The sequence below is a fragment of the Podarcis pityusensis genome (genome assembly GCF_964106645.2).
Source record: "Podarcis pityusensis genome assembly, chromosome: Z".
Taxonomy (NCBI): domain Eukaryota; kingdom Metazoa; phylum Chordata; class Lepidosauria; order Squamata; family Lacertidae; genus Podarcis; species Podarcis pityusensis.
This window is the reverse complement of record NC_138044.1, coordinates 22715257-22738902: the sequence shown is the minus strand read 5'-3', so window position 1 is coordinate 22738902 and position 23646 is coordinate 22715257. Positions and strand designations below refer to the sequence as shown.

The window sequence follows — 23646 nt, the reverse complement described above, 5'->3', positions numbered from 1 at the left end:
GATCAAATTAAACAACTTAGCAGGCTATTCATGTGGGACATTATTGCAGTCAAACCAACAAATCATGTTTTGCCAGATGGGCACATGAAGGGGCTCAAGCTTACAAAGCTTTCCTATAAAACTTGCTAGAGAGAACTCTCTGAAATCACTTTCTTTTTCTGCCTTGGCAGAAAGCTGTAACACCACATACTTCCTTCCAGCTTGGGCATCCCTTTCTTTGCTTCCAAGCTGACCACCTGTACATGTCTGAAGTCTGCAGCTCAGACACTATTTTTGAACTTACATTTTGTACTTTTGTAACTTAGATAGTACTGTGGATGCTCAGGTTGCAAACATGATCCGTATGGGATGCACGTTCGCAACCCGCAGCATTCACAACCCACAGTGGCGTGTTTGCGCATGCGCGGGTTGCGATTCAGCACTTCTGTGCATGCGCAAAAAGCGATTTAGTGCTTCTGCACATGCGTGATCACCAAAACCCGGAAGTAACCCATTCCAGTACTTCTGGGTTTCAGTGGGTGTGTAACCCGAAAAAATGCAACCTGAAGCGGCTGTAACCCACGGTGAGACTGTAGTTATAAACCTGCTTTCATTTTGTTACTGTAACTCCTGCTTTAAGACTTATATCATGTAAGTAAATAGTTCTTTTATTTCTTCACAAAACAATGTGTGTGATTGATGTTCTTAAGAGGGGGGGAAAGGTAATACCAGGGGAAATCCTGACTGCTTCAGAGCATCCTGGATTGTTTTTTCTAGAATGTCGAGTCAACCTTGTATTAGCTTCTAAGTTTAAGCTGCAAAGGATGGTACTCTGCTGATCTTACTCACATGAGCTAGGAAGGATAATAACTAAACAATACATCCTCTCCTAGTGTCCCAATCCATTCCTACAATGAAACTATGCCCCAGAGCTTAGCATTGCCCCTCCTTCAATATAGCCCTGAAATCCACTTGCATAGGATGGTACATCCATTTTCAAAACATTATTCATGTTCCAATTCATTTTCAAGTAAGGAAATAAAACCCACTAGAGTTGCAGCCCTACGTATTTGTTGTAATTAAAAACATCCATAATGCTTCCTCAAAGGCAGCATTTTCATACATGCTTTGTTATTTAAATGCAGATATCTATCTATCATCTATTTATCATCTATATCTATCTATCATCTATCTATCTATCTATCTATCTATATCTATCTATCTATCTATCTATCATCTATCTATCTATCATCTATCTATCTATCTATCTATCTATCTATCTATCTATCTATCTATCATCTATCTATCATCATCTATCATCTATCTATATCTATCTCTATCTATCTCTATCATCTATCTATCTATCATCTATCTATCTATCTATCATCTATCTATCTATCTATCTATCTATCTATCTATTATCTATCTATCTATCTATCTATCTATCTATCTATCTATCATCTATCTATCATCTATCTATCTATCTATCATCTATCATCATCTATCATCATCTATCATCTATCTAATCTACTATCTATCTATCTATCTATCTATCTATCTATCTATCTATCATCTATCTATCTATCTATCTATTATCTATAATCTATAATCTATAATCTATCATCTATCATCTATCTATCTATCTATCTATCTATCTATCTATCTATCTACCATCTATCTCACACAATGTGCAAGTGATACTTCCAGAGATGAAGCAGAATAAAGCTATCAATGGCTACTAGCCATGATAGCTATGTACTACCACCTCCAGTGTCAGAGGCAGGGTACCGCTAAATGCCAGTTGTTGGGAATCACAAGTGTTGTGCTCGTGTCCTGTTTGTAGGCTTCCCAGAGGCATCTGGTTGGCCACTGTGAGAGCTGAATTAGATGGACCTTTGATTCAGCAGGGGTCTCAAGTGGCTTAACTTGAAAGAATGTGCATTATCCTTATCTTGGAGGCCCTGGGACACTGCAGCCCTGGAAAGCATCTTGGACTTTCTATTGGGGTGGCCCAACTTTGGGTTACCCACTTAAAAAAGAATAACAATCCTAGCCATCTCAAATATCTGAAGGGCTGTCACATGGAAGATGGAGCAAGCTTGCTTTCTCCTGTTCTGAAGGGTAGGACCCGAACCAATGGATTCAAGTTGCAAGAAAGGAGATTCCAGCTAAACATCAGGAAGAACTTTTGGGCAGTGTGAGCTGTTTGACAGTGGAACAGTCTCCCTCAGAAGGTGCTGGACTCTCCTTTCTTGGAAGTTTTTAAGCAAAGGTTGGGTGGACAACTGTCATGGATGCTTTAGTTAAGATTCCAGCATTGCAGGGGGTTGGACTAAATGACCATCAGAATCTCTTCCAGCTCTATAATTCTAATATTCTATGTTAGCAAAATCAACAAAGTGTCTTGTGGCACTTTAAAGACTAGCATGTTTATGATGGCATAAATGTTTGTGGGCTACAATCCACTTCATCAGATGCATAGTGTTATCTTGAGTTGCAGATACATATGTACATAATTTGTGGAGGGTGGGGTGAGGTCGTAGCTCAGTTGTGGAGTATCTGCCTTGCAAACAGAACATCCCAGGTCCAATCTTCATGGACATCTCCAGGCAGGGTTGGCATCAGGGCCAGCCCTGGATGTTTTACCAATCAAGGCAAAACATAAAATGGTGCCCTCCTCATCCACTCTCACATTTGCTGACAAGCAGCATGCTCTTGTGGGACCTGAATCTGCTGCCCCTTCCAGCTGCCCCTAGCCTGCTGCCAAAGGTAATTGCCTCACTGAGCTTCGTGGGTGGGAGAGACTCCTGCCTGAAATCCTAGAAAGCCACTGTCAGTCAGTGTAGGCAATATTGAACTAGGTGGGTGTGATAACCAGCCTCATATAACCAACCTGCTTAATTAAGTCTAATCCATGATGGGGTTCATAATGTAAAGTAAGCTGTCCTGCCAGGCTTAGCTCACCATGGGAGGGACTAGGTCATCAAATATTTCTTCACCCCCCCCCCCCCAGTCTACCTGAGAAGTTTAACATGTGAAGAGGTCTGAGGAGGTCTGAGAAGAGTTTGTAAGTAAACCATTTTTATCTTACTAAACATGTGACCTTTCTTTTCCTATGCTGGAGGAAGAGGGGACTATTTTGGAACTCTCTCAGAAAGACATATATCAAAGGTATAACAGCCTATATTTCCATGCTTTACTTTGCTGCATATTTGGGGTTTTCTCACCAAAGAGTACTTGCCCCAAACTTGGCTCTTGGCATCCAGGGAATTATTCTTTTGTACCATTCTTTTCCTTGCCACAAACATAGTGGATCAGTGGTCTGACTTGGTAAAAGGCAGTTTCCTATGTTCCTGTGTGTGTGTGCGCACGCATGCACATGTGTGCTCATGCATGCAAAGAGTGAGGCCAAAGTGAAATGAGATGCAAACAAGTACAGACATATTTGCATAGTTAGCTGTGGTCATACACAACAAGCAGTTGTGCCAGTAACACAAACATCCTGGCATGGTAAGCCAATTAACACACCGCTTCTTAAAAAACCATCTTTAGACCCGGCCAGTATGGCCAACTATTGCCCAGTCTCAAATCTTCCATTCTTGGGCAAGGTGATTGAGCACGTGGTTGCTGAACAACTCCAGGCACGCCTGGAGGATGAGGACCATTTGGATCCCTTCCAATCGGGATTCAGGCCTCACCATGGGACTGAAACCGCCTTGGTCGCACTGGTTGATGATCTCCGGCAAGCTAGGGACAAAGGTGAGAGTTGTTTCCTGGTTCTGCTGGATCTCTCAGCGGCCTTTGATACAATCGACCATAACATCCTTCTGGACCGTCTAGAGGGGCTGGGAGCTGGGGGCACTGTTATACAGTGGTTTCGCTCCTTCCTCCTGGGCCTTGTTCAGAAAGTGGTGGTGGGGGATGAGTGTTCAGACCCCTGGGCCCTCACTTGTGGGGTGCCTCAGGGTTCCGTCCTCTCCCCCATGCTTTTTAACATCTATATGAAGCCGCTGGGAGAGATCATCAGGGGATTTGGACTGGGTGTCCAGCAATATGCAGATGATACCCAGCTCTACCTCTCTTTCAAATCAGAACCAGTGAAGGCGGTGAAGGTCCTGTGTGAGTGCCTGGAGGCGGTTGGAGGATGGATGGCGGCGAATGGATTGAAGTTGAATCCTGACAAGACAGAAGTATTGTTTTTGGGGGACAGGGGGCGGGCTGGTGTGGAGGACTCCCTGGTCCTGAATAGGGTAACTGTGCCCCTGAAGGACCAGGTGCGCAGCCTGGGAGTCATTTTGGACTCACAGCTGTCCATGGAGGCGCAGGTCAATTCTGTATCCAGGGCAGCTGTCTACCAACTCCACCTGGTACGCAGGCTGAGACCCTACCTGCCCACGGACTGTCTCGCCAGAGTGGTGCATGCTCTAGTTATCTCCCGCTTGGACTACTGCAATGCGCTCTACGTGGGGCTACCTTTGAAGGTGACTCGGAAACTACAACTAATCCAGAATGCGGCAGCTAGACTGGTGACTGGGGGCGGCCGCCGAGACCACATAACACCGGTCTTGAAAGACCTACATTGGCTCCCAGTACGTTTCCGAGCACAATTCAAAGTGCTGGTGTTGACCTTTAAAGCCCTAAACGGCCTCGGCCCAGTATACCTGAAGGAGCGTCTCCACCCCCATCGTTCTGCTCGGACGCTGAGGTCCAGCACCGAGGGCCTTCTGGCGGTTCCCTCATTGCGAGAAGCAAAGTTACAGGGAACCAGGCAGAGGGCCTTCTCGGTAGTGGCGCCCGCCCTGTGGAATGCCCTCCCATCAGATGTCAAAGCGTTAATAACTACCTGACATTTAGAAGACATCTTAAGGCAGCCCTGTTCAGGGAAGTTTTTAATCTGTGATATTTTACTGTATTTTTGGTTTCTATGGAAGCCGCCCAGAGTGGCTGGGGAAACCCAGCCAGATGGGCGGGGTACAAATAATAAATTATTATTATTATTATTATTATGCAGCGTGATTTTAAAAATCCACAATATTTGTTCAGTTACCTAATTATTTATACTTTTCTACATCACATTTTCCTCTGACCTTAATATTTATAATGTCTCTAGCATGCATTTGTTTATATACTTGCAACTCAGTTTATATACTTGCAACACTTCATGCATTGGAGGTCTTTGTGCCGTAACACATGTTCTAGTCTTTAAACTGCCACAAGACTGTTGCTATTGTTTAAGCAGTGCTTAACGCTCTTAGGTTGCTCTTCTCATCCCCATCAGTATCTCGGGTCCCTGTAGCTCGATCTAATTACACAACATCCATCCAGGTGTAGTTGAGCCCCAGAAGTCATCACCAGCTCGCATCCATCCTCCAGTCAAAATAATAATGATAATAATGCATTCTTTTTCATGTTCATATTGTGTCGTTCTGCATTTCACACCGGAGAGACCTTGCAGGCTTCTCTTCGCTCAAAGCGAAGATGTGAAGCACCTGACCTTGGGAAAAGGAGGCGGGTCTCGGCAGCCTTATGAATGAAATTCCAGAGGACGAGTGTGTATGCGCGCTCGCGCGAGAGTGTGTTTATCTCCTCGCCGGTGCGTATCTTGGAGAAAAGGAGAGGAGGAGCTGAGCTAGTGTGAGAAAGCGCCTCGTTGTTATTCTGATCACAGGCTCCTCTGATTCACAGACTTGGAGCCGATCGTGAATATAAGAGAAGACTTTTGACGTCAGAGTAGAGAGATATCAGCAGACCCAAAGGGGGGGAAATATTAAGAGCAACTCGGTTGGCAGAGACCTGCCAGCGTTATTAGCCATGTAAACCAGAGAAGGAAGCCTTAATTCCGAGGACTGAGAAGGATTTAGCAGGGAGGACAACTGACCAAAGAATTGGAAACCAAGGTATAAACAACAACTGGGGAGGTGGGGAATTGCATGCCTGTTTCTGAATGTCGCCTGGGGTCTACCTGATTCCTTCCCCACCCACACATTCTTCCATCCCGCAGTGGGCTTGGAAAGCGGGAGGCGGAGGGTGTTCGCGTTGCATGGAACAATGAAACCAGCCCAACGGCTTGGCTACTGTTTTCTAAATTGTTCTTTGGTGGGCTCTGTTAAGTTGTATTATGGGAGCAGCCACAAGAGTCAAAAGCAGCGGCTGCAGCAGCACAGACCAAACGCCCAAAGGGTGACCTTTGAATGGCTCTCGGGTTCTTTGTTCACAGCGCTAAAACCTGACAGAAGAGAGAAATGTGCACGGTGGTTGTAGAAGGAAGGGGTGATGGGTGGGAATACGTTGGAGTCTCACAGACTGGAAAGGTTGCGTGCGGGTAACTGTGTGATTGTGTCTGTGCGCGCGCGCGTTTGGTTTTTTTGGTTTTTTTTCGCGGCAGCTGAGCTTCTGCGGTTGTTCGCAGGCGGCTTGTGTCATTCCCCAAAAAAGGAGGGGTCGGGGCGGGAACTGCAAATTAAACTGGCTTCGCTTCGGTGCGGCAGTCTTACTGTTCTAACGGTAGCTGGATGTGTTATGAACGAAATTTGAGTGAGAAGGTGCTTTGGAATCATGCAAATAGATATCCGGAGAGGACTAGACTACAAATTATATCTGCCTATATATATAGCTAATTAGAGAGCGATAATTCTTTCCCATTCGAGTCAAAAGGTATTATTATTATTATTATTATTATTATTATTATTATTAACAGCAGCTCTGGGAAAGACCAAGCCAAGAAATTCTAGCCCCGCTATATAACGCTATGTAAGTCATCGGTGTCCCATTTTCCTTCCCTCCCCACCATGTAGCCGCAGCACCCAACATACAACTGATGATGCAAGCGCCTCTGCATCCTAACAGTGTGTGTGTGTGTGTGTGTGTGTGTGTGTAGAGGGGGGTAGGAAACATTTTGGATGCACAACATGGCACTCTGATTTTGCTCATTTTTGTGAGGGGCATGAGCGGCAGGGAATGGAGATAATTTACAGTAAATTAAAAATACTCACTACCCCGAAAATCAGCAGTCCTCCTATGAAGGACTCTTCACCTGGGGTTTTGGGAGAGGAAGTAACCAAGCAGGTTACACTCAACTAAGTCTGCACGCCCAGACATACGCCCAGATTACTGGTCACTGCTTGCAGGGAAGGGACTGGTTTTTCCTTTTGCAAAGGTGCCCTTTTCAAAGCTGCTGTTGTGTTCCCGCGAGTGCCTCTGGCGTCTGGCTCCGGAGTTTTTAGGGTAACAGCTTTTAATACAGGCTGAGGAGAGCGTCGTCTTCCGTGCCTCCACCTTCGCGGCTCGGGAACCGATGTGTGTTTCCTGGGCAGAGAAGCTAGGGAGCATCCACGCTGATTATAAGATGCCTTCTCAGCCGCAGGGTTAAAGGCTGATGGTTCCTTTCGTTGACAATGGGACGGGGTGGCTGGTTTGGTGTCAAATCCAGGTAGAATTGACATTCCCTACCCCGCCTCCCCATCCCCAGAAATGGGACTGGGATATATTGGGTCATAGGAACAAAGGCATCTGCTTTCCATTGGTGGTGGATCTCCAGGGTTCCCGGCCTTTCCTAGCCCTGTCTGGAGATGCGGGAGTTTGAGCCTGGGACTTCTGCATGCAAAGCAGATGCTCTACCACTGAGCAAAGTTACTTCCCCATGCATACGGAGCTGCCGTTACATGGAGTCAGGTACTGACCACTGGTCCATCTAACTCAGTATCGTCCTTACTGTCTGGAAGCGGCTCTCCGGGATTCCGGACAGGGGTTATCTCCCAGCTATACCTGGAGATGCTAGGGATTGAAGCTGGGGCATCCTCCAGACAAAGCAGGTGCTCTGTCGCGGAGCATCCTCTCCGTTCGAGTTTGAATGCACACTAGTGAAACCCAAACCTGAGCTCTGTGGATGCAAACACCGCTAATGGCCCTTCCCTCCTCCCTTCCACGTGCGGACCTGGGGGTGGGCGGGTGCCCACCATACTTGACACACGCACCCCAAACCCTGTCAGCTCCTCCTTGACCTTCTCCCAGGGACCGCCCGCCCCTCGCCCCCGCCCCCTGCCTTCTCCCCTATAACTGTCTCCCGTTGCCTTTTTCTTCCACTTCTTCAGTGATGCTCGGTCACCCTACAGCAGCCGCAGCAGCAGCCATGGAAGAGCACTTGCTGATGCAGCAGCAAAGTCTGGAGCAGCAGCAGCAGGAGCAACTCTTAACGCTCCTCAACGCCTCCTCCCGGCCCTTCGCCAGCCTCTGGCCGCCGTCGGTCGCCTCTGCCACCGCGGGGAGCCCTTTGGATCTGTCTCCGGCGTCAGGAGACAGCGGGAATGTGGCCGCGGCGGCCGTGGCGGTCAACCCGTGGGACATCGTGCTGTGCGCCACGGGCACCGCGATGGCTTGCGAGAATGCCTTGGTGCTGGCGGTGCTCTTCTACACTCCCGGTCTGCGCGCACCCACATTCCTGCTCATCGGCAGCCTGGCCCTAGCAGACCTGCTGGCCGGCCTGGGGCTCATCGTCAACTTCAGCGTGCAGTACCTGCTGTCCTCGCCAAGCGAGACTGCCCTGCTGAGCGCTGCCGGCCTGCTGATTACTGCCTTCTCCGCCTCGGTGTGCAGCCTACTAGCTATCACCGTCGATCGCTACCTGTCGCTCTACAACGCGCTGACTTATCACTCCGAGCGCACGCTGACCTTCACGGCCGCTATGCTGTTGCTTGTCTGGCTGTTCTGCCTGGGCGTCGGACTCCTGCCCCTGCTAGGCTGGAACTGCCTGCGGGAGCGCAGCACCTGCAGTGTCCTCCGGCCCGTTACCAAGAATAACGCCACTGTGCTGGCCGTCGCTTTCCTGCTCATTTTCGCGCTGATGGTGCACCTCTACCTGCAGATCTGCAAGATCGCCTTCCGGCACGCCCAGCAGATCGCCATCCAGCACCAGTTCATCGCCACCTCTCAGGCCACCTCCACCCGCAAGGGGATCGCCACGCTCTCGGTCATCTTCGGCACCTTCGCCCTCTGCTGGATCCCGTTGGCCATCTATTCCCTGGTGGCTGACTCCAGCTACCCAGCCGTCTACACCTATTCTTTGGCCCTGCCGGCAGCGTTCAACTCGCTCATCAACCCCATCATTTATGCCTTCAGAAATCCGGACATCCAGAAATCCCTCTGGGTGGCCTGCTGCGGGTGCATCACCTCCGGCTTCTCCTCTCGGCCCAGGACATCCAGCGACGTATGACAAGGGTCTATGGTTGCCTTTATGGTTTTGGAATCTTAGTTTCTCTCTTTCTCTCTCTCTCTTTCTTCCTTCCTTCCTTCCTTCCTTCCTTCCTTCCTTCCTCTCTCTCTCTTTTCTCTCTCTCTCTCACTCTCTTTCTTTCTTTCTTTTTCTTTCTTTATTTCTCTCTCTCTTCTTTCTTTCTTTCTTTCTTTCTTTCTTTCTTTCTTTCTTTCTTTATTTCTTTCTTTCTCTTTCTTTCTTTCTTTCTTTCTTTCTCTCTCTTCTCTTTCTCTCTCTCTTTATTCTCTCTCTCTCTCTCTCTCTTTCTTTCTTTCTCTTTCTTTCTCCTCCTTTCCCCCTTCCTCGCCTTTGTATGATCCCCCAGCACCAGCAGCTGCAGCAGGGGGGGGGGAGGGGAGAAAACAAAACGGGGGAGGGGAGGGACCCCTACCCAACCTTCTTAGGAAAAGAAAGCAGGGTGTCAGTGCCAAGGCTCTCCAGATGGTTATTTTCTTATGCCTGTTTTTATTTTGATGAACCATACACAAGTAAGATGTGCCTGACATGCTCCCCCCTCCCTCTCCCCGCAAGCGACCGGGCGATATTTTAATTTTATTATTTCTTTGTGTTTAGGGAGGGAGGCGTGGCGAAAGACTCGGACATTTGCCAAAATCTGTGGCCAATGTGGAACACCAAGTGTAAACTGCAAGATAATGTTTCAAAACATAACAAATCTTGTTCTGCTTTCTTGATTTACTTTTTTGCCTCTAAAATTTCTTCTCCTTTGATTGAAAGCAGGATTCTCAGGAAAGGCGTTTGTGGGGAGCGGGCGGGGGTATCTTCTGCTTTTTTTTTTTAAAAAAAAAAAGTTGCCTGATTTTATTCTGCGGGTACAAGTTTTTTAAAAAATGGGTCATGTGAATTCTGCCTTTGAGTTTCTTTTAGTTAGTCGTGGAGACTGGAGCGTAAGAGGAGGTTTTGCCTTGACTCCGGGGTCTAGGGCAGCTCAGGGCTCTTCTCTGAATGAAGCACACGTTTTCGAAACAGGGTGTGAATGTAAGCGCGGGAGCAGGAAGCCAGACGCAAACAGTTAAATGTTTGCTTCCCTTTATTAATGTCGAATATAAAGATAGCAAAGCAAAACCAAAATTATAAACAGATAGTTTGCAGGAATATTTCCAGAGAAAAACGTGGGCTGCTCCGTTTGGAGTTTCCATTTTTATCCTAATCAAATTTTGATCCTCTATGCAATATCAATAGCCATTTAAAAACAAATAAACCGAGATGTCGTGGGATGAGTGGAATCTGCCAGATTCCTTCTCATCCCAAAGACGTGTCAGCACCATCAGGACTGGACAGCTCCGCGGAAGTCGCAATCAAACAGTAAAATGCTACCCACGTAGAGACTTATTTAAAAAGCACACAGGCTTCTGTTTTGAAAAAAAAGATAGCGTGTAGTGTGGATTTATTAGCCCCGGGCAAAAGAGATGGGCCGGGTTGAGTCAGATAAAAATAACTGCCATTCCTCGTCATTGGCTCCCCACCTTCCCTCCAGCCCTCATAAAGATTGCACAACTCAACAACTCATGAGTTGACTGAGAAGGTTGAATGGCTGTTCCATTATCCTACTGTGGAGCCAGTACTCTAAGGGAGTCCACAGGAATGAACGCACCTTAAATTCGTGTATCACTGTGTGAGATTATAGAGTAACCATTTATTTCCTGCAAATTTCTTTATTTCTTTGGACTTAAAAGTGACCCCAGAGATAATTGGGGCTACACACACTGACCTAAAATGGAAAGGAAAGAGCAGATGTGGGAGAATAGGGTTGATATGATTAGGAAGCCCAGTTAGTTAACTTTAAGTTTTAAGGAAGATGAGAGGCACTACTCTGCAAAACTACCAACCCTATTTAGTAGGAGGGAAGGAGATGAGAGACTGGGGCCTTCAGCTTCGCCAGTCTTATTGTTCTGCATACCTGAAGCTACTAAAGTAACATGTCTGAATAGGCACTCTTTGCTAAACTCTTTTCCTCTATGTATGATGTCATTTGTGATGTGAAATCAGGCAGGGGGACATAAAGTGACCTTTATAATGGGGATGTAGCGTGGCCAAGAAAGGGAATGCAGTCGGGTCATTTAGGAAAGAGAATTAAAAGCCCTATGGAAGCATCAGTGAGATTAAGCCAGAAAACAACTGTGGTGATAGAGACTGCAATTCACCCAATGGCTTGCATGACTTACTTGTGACAGATGCAATCCTGCACCATTAAAGTTAAAAGGAACTTTGCTATTGATGACAATAGGAACAGGATTGTTCCTAAGTGTGTTGCTCTTCTGTGTATGTTTGTGTGTGTGTGTTTAGGTCAGCCAGCAATTTGAGGCTTAGATGTAGTAGACAAGATATAGCCACACAGAACATTATTTTCTTCTATTTTCTGCTATGCTGTATCTTCACCTTATGCATGCACACAAGTGCAAAAATGCAGAAATGTGTCTCTTATGTTTGAATAATTCCTTTTGTAGCATCCACAAGCAAATTCCTCAATGATACTTATGTCAAAATTTTGATGCCTTTGACAGACTAGGTTTCAGCTGCATATATGCATTTTTTTGCTTTCCAGGATGTTTTTCTTGTGCCCAAATTTTGTGCAGACCTGCAATATTGCATCCCTGTGGTGTATGCATTGGTCAGACACATGCAAAAACAAAACCCAACCTCAGCTGAGTCAAGAAGATATTGCATCACTGTGGGAATCTCTGTTTACTTTACTTTTTCATGTTTATTTGTTTTGTTCATAAAACTTATCCCAAAAATTACTTTGTGCAAACCAAGAGATTTGCTGGGTTACAACCTAGAAATGCAGTACAGCTCAGTCTGTGCACTGGTGTTTCCTTACTAATCCACACAAAAAATGCTAAGGGAAACCTATGTAGCAGATGTGGTTTGCCTTAGAAGGCATCCCTTTGTGAATGTAGCTACCCACCCCCAAAAGAAAGATGCACAATTTTTAGATGGTTTTTAAAACTAGGTTACATAACACTTATCTGCTCTACATTTATTAATTCTAGTTTGATTAGCAACTCCTGAACATAAATGCACGAATTCTTTCCAACCACCACATCACTCCCTCCACCCCAACACCTTTATCTCCTTACAGGAATGTTGCTTTACACAGTTCATTCTTCATTTTCTAAGTTGTATAAAAATAAAACTTTTGTGAAACTTGTGCATCTTACCTACCTGAAGGTCTTAGAAAGAAAAACACCTTTGACTTGAATGACTGTTGTAGAAGAGCTTAGTTGTGTACGCACACTGGAAATAGGTGTGGTGTGGAAAGTGGGTGTTGTTGTATACAGATTACCCCTTATGGTATAGGTGGGAACTTCAGGCCTGGCCCTCAAATCTCTCCCTAGGTTACACTTCTCACTAGCCCTGCTGCACACCCTTAATGTTTTTCTCTGGCTGGGATGTGTCCTAGAAACATAGAACTGTAGAGTTGGAAGGGACACCAAATGTCATCTAATCCAACCCCATGAAATCCAAGAATCTTAGCTAAATAATCCCTGGCAGGTAGCCATCCAATCTTTATTTAAAAACCTCCAATGAAGGAGAGTCCACCACTTGCCAAGGTAGGCTGTAACACTGTCAAATAAGTTCACACAGTCAGAATGTTTAGTTAGACTCTCCTTTCTTGTAATTTGTATCATTGAACTCTGATCATGCCTCTTGCTTGTCTTGACAGGATAGAGAGGGGTGTCTGAGTCTCTGTGTAGAAACAAGCAGAATGTAGAAAGGTAAAATTTGCATTTGTTCCTCCACTCACTTTTGCCTCAGGTCCCTCCAACAACCAGCATGGTCTCACTGTTTCCCTAGGGGCCAGTGAAAAGACAAAACAGTGTGGGGAAGCCATTCTTTGGCGCAAGAAGTGCTACTTGTTGAATGGAATGTCCACACGTTTACCCTCCAAAGAGATATAAATGTACAGCAATCATTCCATTTGGTGAAACCAAGTCCCTGCAATGCACTTTATAGATGAGTGGGGAAAAACAAAAAACCAATGCTATTATTGCACTGTATGGTGTATTAAACTGATACATTCATCTGTTAAGAGTAATTTATTTTTATTACTGTACATAAAATGCTAAAGTGATTTGTCAAAACGATACTTAAAATTATTTTTAAAAGAAGATTAAAGAGCGATGTTGACTTCTGGGGCATTGGCCCTGATATGTGCCAATATTCTTGTGTCTTTTGCTTTTTTAGATTTGTCTTAATAAATGTCAGCAATGATCTTGTGCTTGAGTCGTTTCCTTTATTATAAGGCTGCAGAGTGTGTGCCCCACAGCATCCAGTGTGGTCCATCAGCCATATAGAGTTACCTGCCAGGTGACTGACAACCTACACTACTTCTGCAGGTCCATGCAAGCAAAAAACCCCAGGAAGTTTATCCTGCTCCCAGTAGGATATGTTCAGTTTTATGAGACACAAACTCCGTATGCCTGCCACAGTGTTTCCAGCCCAAGATGAAAATGTGACAGACTGAACTTGGGGCCTTTTGTTTGCAATCATATTCTCAACTATTGGTGAACTACAACCCTTCTGCCATCTCTGCCAGGGAGAGCCCTGTCTGTAAAGACAGCCCACTCTATGTTGAAGGCAGACAGCTGATTTTAACACACACATTCTGGTCAAATGCATTGCCTTATTTTCTCCAGAGGAGAGAAATGGCAGCCATTCTCTTGTATGGATTAGGTAGGTAGCCTTCAGCCCCTGCTGATCCCAGGGCATTTTTGGTGGGCAGATTATTTTCCATGGCCCCAGCGCTTTTTAGTCATTTTAGGCCATGGGCTTGGTGACAAGTGAGATTCAAACCCTAGGCCCCATGGCTTGGCCACAACAGAGCACATGGCAAAAAGACCGGACTCTGGAACAGCAGTAATTTATGAACTTGAAGTCAGTAGCATTTGATATGGGATGGGAGCAGAAGGATGGTAATCCCAGGCCAATTATAGGTTACCTTGTTGTTGTTAGATTAGCAATTTCACTTATGAATGAAAAACTGTCAGGTGCATGACATCTGGGCCCACTGATTTGTTAGTTTTCAATCTGTTGATTTGCCAATGAGCCCTATAGGTTAAGAATATAAGAAGAGCTTGCTGGATCATGCCAATGGCCCATCTAGCTTTGTAGGTATAAGGATGTGGCATGTCTCCAGTTTTGTCAGAAGAGTGCCACAATTTGCACAGTGGGTTGAATTGCAGGCCACTGGAGTTCCTCATAATATGAGCTGGGGCGCAATCTGTCCAAACTTAAAAAATAATTAAGCCCTACTGATTCCAATAGGGACGTGGATGGCGCTGTGGGTTAAAGCACAGAGCCTAGGACTTGCCGATCAGAAGGTCAGCGGTTCGAATCCCCGCGACGGGGTGAGCTCCCATTGGTCGGTCCTTGCTCCTGCCAACCTAGCAGTCTGAAAGCACGTCAAAGTGCAAGTAGATAAATAGGTACTGCTCCAGCGGGAAGGTAAAAGGTGTTTCCGCGCGCTGCTCTGGTTCGCCAGAAGCGGCTTAGTCATGCTGGCCACATGACCCGGAAACTGTACGCCGGCTCCCTCGGCCAATAAAGCGAAATGAGCACCGCAACCCCAGAGTCTGTCACGACTGGGCCTAATGGTCAGGGGTCCCTTTACTGATTCCAAAGGGAGCATAAAAGTACTTCCTTACTCCCTTCTGTTGAAATCAAGTGACTCTGTCAAAGTACTGAATCCTGGTCAGATTTTTGTGGCTTCTGGAATCTGTACTTTTCTAATCATCTCAAATTCTATGTCCATGATTTCAATGGGACCACATTTGCATTTTAACTGGCAGATTTAGATAAATGTAAATAGCATCAGCTGGTGTGTGTGTGTGTGTGTGTGTGTGTCTCTGTGTGAGAGAGATAGAGAGAGAGAGAGAGAGAGAGAGAGAATTAAAAGGGTAGTAATATACCAGTGATTAATTGTTAGTAAGTTATCAGAGCTCTCATGTATGAGCTCACAAAATCATCCCCCTACCAGGTTCCCTCCAGATGTTTGAACTACCACCAGCACTGGCCAGAACAACTGTGCTGGCTGGATTTGATGGAAGCTGCAGCCCAAAATGTTTGGAGGAAGGCTGGACAAGGTTTTGCCCACTGTTTAAAAGTAATGGAAATATCAAAAGGGGGAGCAGAGAGAAGAAAAAGCAGTGGCCACACAGACAGAAATTGTCTTAAAAGCTTTATTTATTTCTATTACTAACATGCATAAAGTGTCAACAGCTTCAGATTATGTTGTACAACATTTCTTGAAAAAATAAAAAGTCCCATGAAGCATTACTAGCAGTTCCCCCACCCATCCCACAGTATCTTGCACAGATTGTGTTTTTTCCCCTCTACAGGCAGGAAAATAATAAAGTTCCATTTTGCAACCATAAACTTTGGTCCTGATTTTGTCAGCACTGACACAAGCAGAACCCACAACATCGGGAACCCTTGCTTTACAAACAGCAAACTGTACGGCAGATAGATAATAGTAGCAAACATATACTGATCTACTGACTAAATGCACATGTTTAGAACACCCCATTAGACTGTGAAAAGCTTCTCATTAGTGCTGCTGCTTTGCCAGCTCTATAATAACGCACATGAATCAAATTATCAATACCTTGAAGCATGTACAAACTTCATGTTTCTCTTGCTGAACAGAAATCAAACGTGTGTGTGTGTGTGTGTGTGTGTGTGTGTGTGTGCGTGTGTGTATAAACACTCATTTCCAAAAATGAAAAAGAAATAGTATAAAGTATTATATGAGCAGAAGAGAGAGCAACAAAACTCTGAAGATCACTTGCACTGCTTGGTGGGTGTCCCTTCAGGAACCCAAGTGGAGGATAGGTCTCAACAGCAATTAGCCATGAAAGCTAGAGTGAACTTTCATTTTTAGAGGCAGTATACCTCTGGATACCAGCTGCTAGGAACATAAGATTGGGGAAGGTTGTTGCCTATGAGCTTCCCTGAGGCATCGCCAGGTGGTGTGGCTGTACTGACTAGGATGCACAGCAGAGACAACCAAAATGGTACCCTCCAGATGTTGTGGTCTACAATTACCATCATCCCTGACCAGCAGGGCTGATGGAGTGCACAGCAACTGAAGAGAACCATGTTGGTTACACACTTGATATAGAGTGTTCACATTCAGAGTGTATTACCCAGAGATCTTCTCTACTCACCTATGTTGGTGTGTCAGCATCACAACAGAAGCTTAGGAAAGCTCAGGGGGGAAATGGGAGGCAAGCATGGCACTCTAAGAGCATGCAGTGAAGGAGAACAATGACTTAAGGCTTGGTGGGACTTTGAGATCTTGCTTCCTCTGAAAGCATGGCCAATCCTGCTGGGATTCAGCAACTGCACAGCTGAGCCCACAGTGCCAGTCTTGCTGTTGCCATGTTTCTCAAGGCACTGATACACTGTCAGATCCTTCTCAAGAGGAACTTTAAAACTATTTGCTGTCAGGGGCATAGTGACACAGGTCATCCATTTCTTTCCAAAGGGCTGAAAAATCTTGGCTTCCATTAGCACGCACGCACATACATACATACATACATATTGGCAGGTATAATTGTGTGCATGGCAAGTCCCCACCTTTTTAATTCCTCCAGTCCCCATTCCCAGGGACCAGAGGGATTCTGGACATCAGTACACTGGCCTGAATTGCTTGCACTTCTCTATTCCAGCCAGTGGCTCAGGGAGCAAGGAACTGGCACATGGCATTAATGGCTCATGCTCTACAACAAAGCAAGGAGACAGCATCTCCCAAAAGAAGGCAACTGCCAGCAAGACTACTCACTGAACACAATAAGCTGGAAGACAGTGAATTTGGTAGCATCCCTACTTAGAGCAGAGATGGTTGGAGCAACATCTCGCATTCCCATGAAGTCCAAAACCCAGTCTCCTATTATAGGGATACTGAGATACACCCGTTCTCCGTGACTGTAAACAACTGCATTTAAACCAAGCTGCCTCGTGGACTTAAATATTTGCTTTCCTTTTAGGAACTGTGTTATAATCATGAAACTTCATCATGGGGCTGAGGGTGGAGAAGGTTTAGGGTCTGGGGTGGGGAACCTGTGGTTCTCCAGATGTTGCTTGGCTACATCTTCCATCATCCCTGTTCATAGTGGCTGGGGCTGATGGGAGTTGTAGCCCAACAGCATCCGGTGGGTCATCGGCTCTTTCCAAGCCTGCTCTTGGGAGTGAGAAACCTATCAGGATAACTAACTACCTCTGCCCCCTCCTCAAGTCTTCTACTTTGTCTCAACTACATCATTTTACAATTGCAAATTAAAACCCAGATACAACCTCCCCTTTTTAAGCAGTTTCTCTCACCATGTACCATCATTTCTGCCTTGAGTTTAGTCCAGAACTACTGATCATTTATTCACAGTGACAGGATAACAAAGACTTTTACCCAAGAAGGTGCATTCTTCCATTGTCTCCCAAAACAGACAAATGCCAACAAAAAAAAAAAAGAAAAAGAAGAAAAAGGGGGGGGGGACAGCATGTAAATCAGAGGACAACACCTTCTAAAGTGCAGTGCAGGTTCTGAAATCTTTGCTTCAAACTGCAAGTTTCTCTAAGGACAGAGCCCTTCTCTTGCCCTTTGGGGGCTAAATTCACATGACTTGGCCAACTGGTAGCAGCTAGGCCAGCACAAGCTTATCACACACACCGACAGGGTCAGCTCTGTAATGGCTGTTAAGCAGCATTCTCACACATTCAGGTCAGGCTGTATTGAATATTCTCCAATTTCAGTGTTTGTTTCGAAATAGCAGATTGGGTGTTATGATGAGCTGTACTAGTTACTACAAAAAAGGGTTAACTTGCATTGCTGAACATTTTGCATTGCTTTGGCCCCAGTTCTTCCAGCTGCTTCCAACCCAGCAACTGCTGCTACTCAGAGGTCTTCTTATTTACTTACTTACAGGCCAAAGGAATCTTAACCTCAGTGGGATAGGAGGAGTACAGTGGAGCAACAGAGAGAAAGCCACATCCTAAGCCCTGATGTCCACAAGAGCCAGATCAGGAAGCAAGATCAGGTTTTTTTACTTGCTTTCTCACTTTTTATTTGACAGATTTATATCCTAACTTTCTACTATTTAGGTCTGCAAGGCAGCTTAGAATTTTCTTTGTCTACACTCTCAGCGCAGGTGGGCTTCTCTGTGTAGATCTCCCACCCATCTACTTAGCTTATGCTGATGTTTTAATTATTAGCACACATATAATAGCTGGGTTTACAAGAAAGCTTAAGAACTTAATGTACAATTAAAAATTATAACAGTCATATAGCCCACTACGGTATAGCGAAAGAACAGTAAATGAACAGCCAAGCAAGCAATCAATCCCCTCCCTCAGCTACCCTCCAAAAAACAATCAGAGCGCCCTAAGGCACTCTGAAAGATGAGTGCCTTAGTCAACTATCTAAACATCAGGAGCAAGGAAGCAGAACAGAGTTTCCCAGGACATCCCACAATCTTGGTGGCAGAAGTAAAAAGCCCCTCTCCTGTGTCACCAAACACCAGATGGTGGAATAATGAGGGCAAGAATTCTGCCTCTGGGGGAGATCTTAAGGTATGAGTGGGTGCTGACTGGCTGAGGCAACTACACAATTTTATTCACATCTGCCCATGACATCATCATGCCAGATGTAGCAGTATGACATCATCCTTAGGATCTTGACTGCCATCAGGCCAGCTGTCTGGGAGAAGAACTGTGTGACAGGGGAACTCCTGGTCCTTTTGGCCTGGAAACTGTCACCAGCTCTGCTCCTGGATATGATGGGGGGGGGGAGTAGCAGGGGCGGGGAGAGAGTGTTTCAGAGATAGCGAAGCTTGATTAAGGGCAAGATAGTCAGAACTGACACTAACAAACCCAGACAATGGAAAGAGGATTTCCAGGCAATCAAAATATGCGCAAACCAAACTACATAGCTGCCTCATAAGAACTGTAACTCCATGAATTTGTTCTTGAGCTCAAAAGTTCGAGTTTATCTTTTCTCACATTATCATGTCTTTTCAGACCTTGAGGGTCCACTTTAATACTGTTTTGGTAATTGTGCCTAAGAGCCTTCTAAACTAAACGGGTAGGGTATGCGTGCATGGAATGGAATGAACAAAGTGCTGACAATCACACGAGACGTCACCATAATGTTAAATGCCAAATGATGGTGATGATGGCGAAAGCAAGGGACAAAATAGTACCATTGAAATCAGCCTAACATCCTATATACACACACATACATACAGAATATATTACTGCAACAAACACAATACATTATTGCAACAATTCCTATATAGTGCAAAAGCCAAAGGGTGCTTTTTAGATATGAAAACAAGCAGAAAATAAAAGGAAGCCATTCTGAACCACCCTATGGCCATAAAACAGCCTGCCTATGGAGTTGCATCTGTAAGCAGCATTGCCCAGGAAGATACCATAACCTTCTCCATTGGGCAAATGTACACCTGACTGGAACCACTTTATGCTTCCAAATGCATTAGATTACATGCCATGACAGTTCACAGAAGAGTTTGCCAAGTCTGCCTCTACAATCTTCACATTTGAACGGTCAGTTCCTTTACTACTTTATCGGAAATTTCATGTTGTGTATGTCACACCACCTGCTCTGCCTACTCTAGCCCTCAGCTGCGGTGCAGGATACTATATTGTAAACACCAGTGTTGAAGCAAGATTCAACTGTGAATTCACTCAGCTTCTGAACAGGGAATTGTGGAGTGGGGAGGGAGAGGGAGAGGGAGAGAGAGAGGGAGAGGAAGAGGGAGAGGGAGAGGGACACACACACACACACACACACACACACACACACGATCAGGTATCAAAATGTCTGGGGTTGTTGTAATCACTCTGCTTTGGTTACTTAGAAATTCAAACAGGGTTATATGCAATCCCAAAGTGAACTTTCAAATTCGTTTCACAATGTGAGGATGAAGACAAGAAGAATCTCTTGTTTGATGATGCCTGAATCTAAATACAGTTCTTCCTACCCACCCACCTTATTTCTTTCTTTATTTTTTAGTTATTTAATGCCTGTATAATCAGTGAGCAACTCAATCACACAGAGCTGTGTGATGGGGATGGCAGCTGCCACTTCTGCCATGCTCAGGGGCATGCAACAGAACTCCAGGGAGGGGCCAGATGAATATTAATTATTGCCATCATGAAGCTAACAGCAAAGTTACGTCCTATAAATTTGCATTCCTGATGATGAATAGGCCAGCCTATTCAGACAGGTAAGAATGCCGGCACGTGTTTTAATTTGGTTTTTAGCATGTTGCTTATTTAATTATTAATTAATTTAATTATTTCTGAATGTTTAAATAGTTGTTTTTAACTAATAATGCCATTGTTTGTTTTTAAAAAAGCAAAACAACCAAGTGATGTATAAATTTTGTGAAATGAATAAATTGATAAATTAACGAAGGACTGCCAATTGAGATGGAGCAGTTTAAATATTAAATGGGCCTTATTATCTTTTTTAGGAATTTTTGAATGCTGGGGGTTGCATAACCCTGCCTGGCTTAACTTTTGGCAGAGGCACCCAAACAGAATGAGAAGGAAGCCTTTTTTACAGATTGTATTCTTCAGCAGCTGCTCTAAACTGTGAAGCTTAATTCAGTAGTACCGTTCCCGGTATAGTTTGCTATATATAATGCTGCATTAATTGATGCCTAACCCAAAAAGAGACAAATAAGAGCGACACATAAATCCTGCCACAAGAAGCTTGAATTCTGATAGCCAGATGCCATCAATTGGTTATTTTCCCCCCTCTTACCACAAAGACCTGGGTGGGGGCAAATTACAGTCTAAAATTTCAGTATGCAAATTAATCATTGCTTCCAACCTTGCAGAGATGGATGCCTGGTCCTGTTGGGCGACAAAGGCAGAGTGAGAAAGACTATTTAGTTTTACTTGATTTTGTCCTCTCTATGAACAAGTGCACAGAATCTCATGCTAGTAGGTGGAAGCTCATAAGCCAGAAGAAACATCAGTGCAGGCTGGTCCGTTAGGATGAATGGGGCCGAGCACCACCAACCTCAGTGTGCTTCCAGCCTGCATCCCTGCTTACTTACAGCTCAGCAGGGAGGGAGGTGGGGACAGAAAGAGAATTAGTAATCTGGGCCTGACATGAGCTCTAGCTCCACCTACTGTTGGCCTCCCTGCCTTCCATCCTACCAGTCTCAATGGGCATTGGCCACCACTGAAAAACAAGGTAAGAGCCAAGCAGAGCACAGTGATGGCAAAGCTGTTCACTTTGTCTCTCAGTGGCATCATGGTTCAGAACCTGGACTAAGAAAAAAAGAATGTCAAAGGAGTTCTGCACTTGCAAGGAATCAACTGTTCAGTTTGGCAGCTTGATCCTAGAAGCTGCAGGTAGTGCAGAATGCTACAGCAAGATTGTTGACAGGAGTGAGACCTTGCTAACAGACAGCACCTGTGTTCAGAAACCTGCTCTGGTTGCCAATTTGCTAATGGGGCCTAGTTTAAGGTGTTACTATTAGTATATAGAGCCCTGAACAATGTGGGACCAGTTTACCCGCCATATCGTTTTACCACATGTATATCCTAATTTAGTCCCAATACTTATAATATGGATTTTCCTGGACCAGGCTCAACCTTCTGCTGAGAGAGAAATCTGTCCTCTCTGCCTCCTGCCACCCTCAGATGTTATAATGAATGGGGGAACAAAATATTCCATGCAACCTTTCCTGTTCTTGTCACATGTATGAGCAAGTCAAGCCTTTAAATGCAGCCTTTGAATTCTGATTCAAAACTCTGCCTATCTGATCAGTCTTTAAGAGGAAGCTGTTCAACACCTCTTCCCAAATCAGAGCCCCTAGGACCTAGCAACTACGTTAACTAATCAACACAAAATAAAAGCTTAACAAATACATCTCTTCACTATGCAGATATATTCTTTGAAAATAAATGCTAACATATATTCTTCTAGAATAATATAGGTGAGAGAGAAGAAATGAACCTAACCCTTTTAATAGATGCTTCATATCAAAGCCACTATACTAATACAGTACAACAATAACCAATCACAGGGAATGCTTAGCTTATTATGATGTTGTTATATAAGGTATCATCCCTAAAGTGCACCCGGTTGTCTGCTAGACACATAATGCACAGGGCTAACCTTTGAACACTGTAGTGGTAACTTCCCAACCCCACTGCCCCAACCATTCTACGGAAATTGTTTTCTATTATTAACTATTTATCTCTAAAATGGCTAACAATCCCAAACAGCTTACAAACACAACCAACACCATACCTGACTGGCCCACCACCTTATTTCCCCCACATTTTCTATCCTGATGTCACAGAGGAAGGTCTGCAATTCTATCTACCACCAATTCCACGGTGATTGCTGCGCTACTCTTTGGCAAGGGTGAGAAGAGGGGCCCCAACCTCCTCTGCAGCTGAGATTTGGGGAGGGGAGAGCCCTTTGTCTGCAACCCCAAGCTGAAGGGGAAGTATTGAGATGGATGTATGAGCAATGATTGGAACAGAAGTTACGAGCATCAGAGCCAAGACAAGACTGAGATTTCCCTCTGGTTTCAGAATGGAAAGATGGAGGCACTTGGCAGTGATTCTCAACCAAGAAAAACTGACTTTGGAAAGGTGGATACATTATGCAAAGCAAGCTATTTTACCATTTTGACCTTTCATTTTTGTTTGTTTCTGTTTACCATGCCAAGGGCCAAACAGTGGTGCCACATGCAAACAGCACTTTGTCACAACTTGGGAGCAGTGTTTAAGAAGGAACTGGCCATAAATTCAACTTCAGTTACTCTTCATGTGCTGTGCTTTCTAATTTAAGTTTACCCTGAAGTAAGTCCTGCTATAATCAGTGGGACTGGCTTTCAGAAAAGTGCAGATAGAATTGTAGCTCAAGCCCCAAGCACTAAACCATTAAAAAGTATAACAATAAACACAGTTGGGGTGTTTTTTTTAAAAAAGGAACAGTTAAAACAATGGAATCACAGGTTGTATTCAGGGGAATGGTTGCCTAAACAGGTGTTTTAGTGGATCAGAGTTCACTTTGTCACATGCATGATATGATCACTTACATGTTCTTATCCCTTAGTACAGACAGAATAAAGTGGTTGTTGTCTAACATGGTGCACTTACTAGGTTTTGCAATGCCTTATATTTAGTAAAACTGCCTATATCATTAATACCACACAATGACTCTGAATACTGGGAATCACAGGAGGGCAGAGTGCTATTGCCCTCAAGTCCTGCTTTTGGGCTTCCAATAAGCATCTGATTGGCCAGTGTGAGATCAGAATGCTGTACCAGATGGGCCATTGGTCTGATCCAGCAGGATCTTCTTATGTTCTTATAATGACTTATATTCACTCGATTGGCACTGGTATTGA

The 23646-nt window shown here is 44.8% G+C and overlaps 2 protein-coding genes across 4 annotated transcripts in view; one reads left to right on the top strand and one right to left on the bottom strand.

Moving 5' to 3' along the window:
- The first annotated feature begins 5616 nt into the window (after positions 1–5616).
- On the top strand, positions 5617–13467 carry LOC308468176 (G-protein coupled receptor 12-like). Its single transcript, XM_080990141.1, has 3 exons — positions 5617–5876; positions 8070–9181; positions 9803–13467. Exons 2-3 carry the CDS (start codon positions 8072–8074, stop codon positions 9869–9871), a joined length of 1179 nt encoding a protein of 392 aa, XP_080846267.1. The 5' UTR covers positions 5617–5876; positions 8070–8071; the 3' UTR covers positions 9872–13467.
- A 1948-nt stretch (positions 13468–15415) lies between these two features.
- The window catches only part of LOC308467998 (actin-binding protein WASF3-like), an 86891-nt gene continuing 78660 nt past the window's right edge, over positions 15416–23646 (bottom strand). For all 3 annotated transcript variants that reach the window (XM_080989869.1, XM_080989868.1, XM_080989867.1), the window contains one exon: positions 15416–23646. The gene's annotated coding sequence lies outside the window, so the exon portion shown is untranslated.

Bases quoted from the DNA above. Each gene is read 5' to 3' on its own strand.
- LOC308468176 (XM_080990141.1), top strand. From the start codon at position 8,072: ATGCTCGGTCACCCTACAGCAGCCGCAGCAGCAGCCATGGAAGAGCAC. The intron at 9,182-9,802 runs GTATGACAAGGG...CTTTGTGTTTAG, and splicing joins GGCCCAGGACATCCAGCGAC to GGAGGGAGGCGTGGCGAAAG.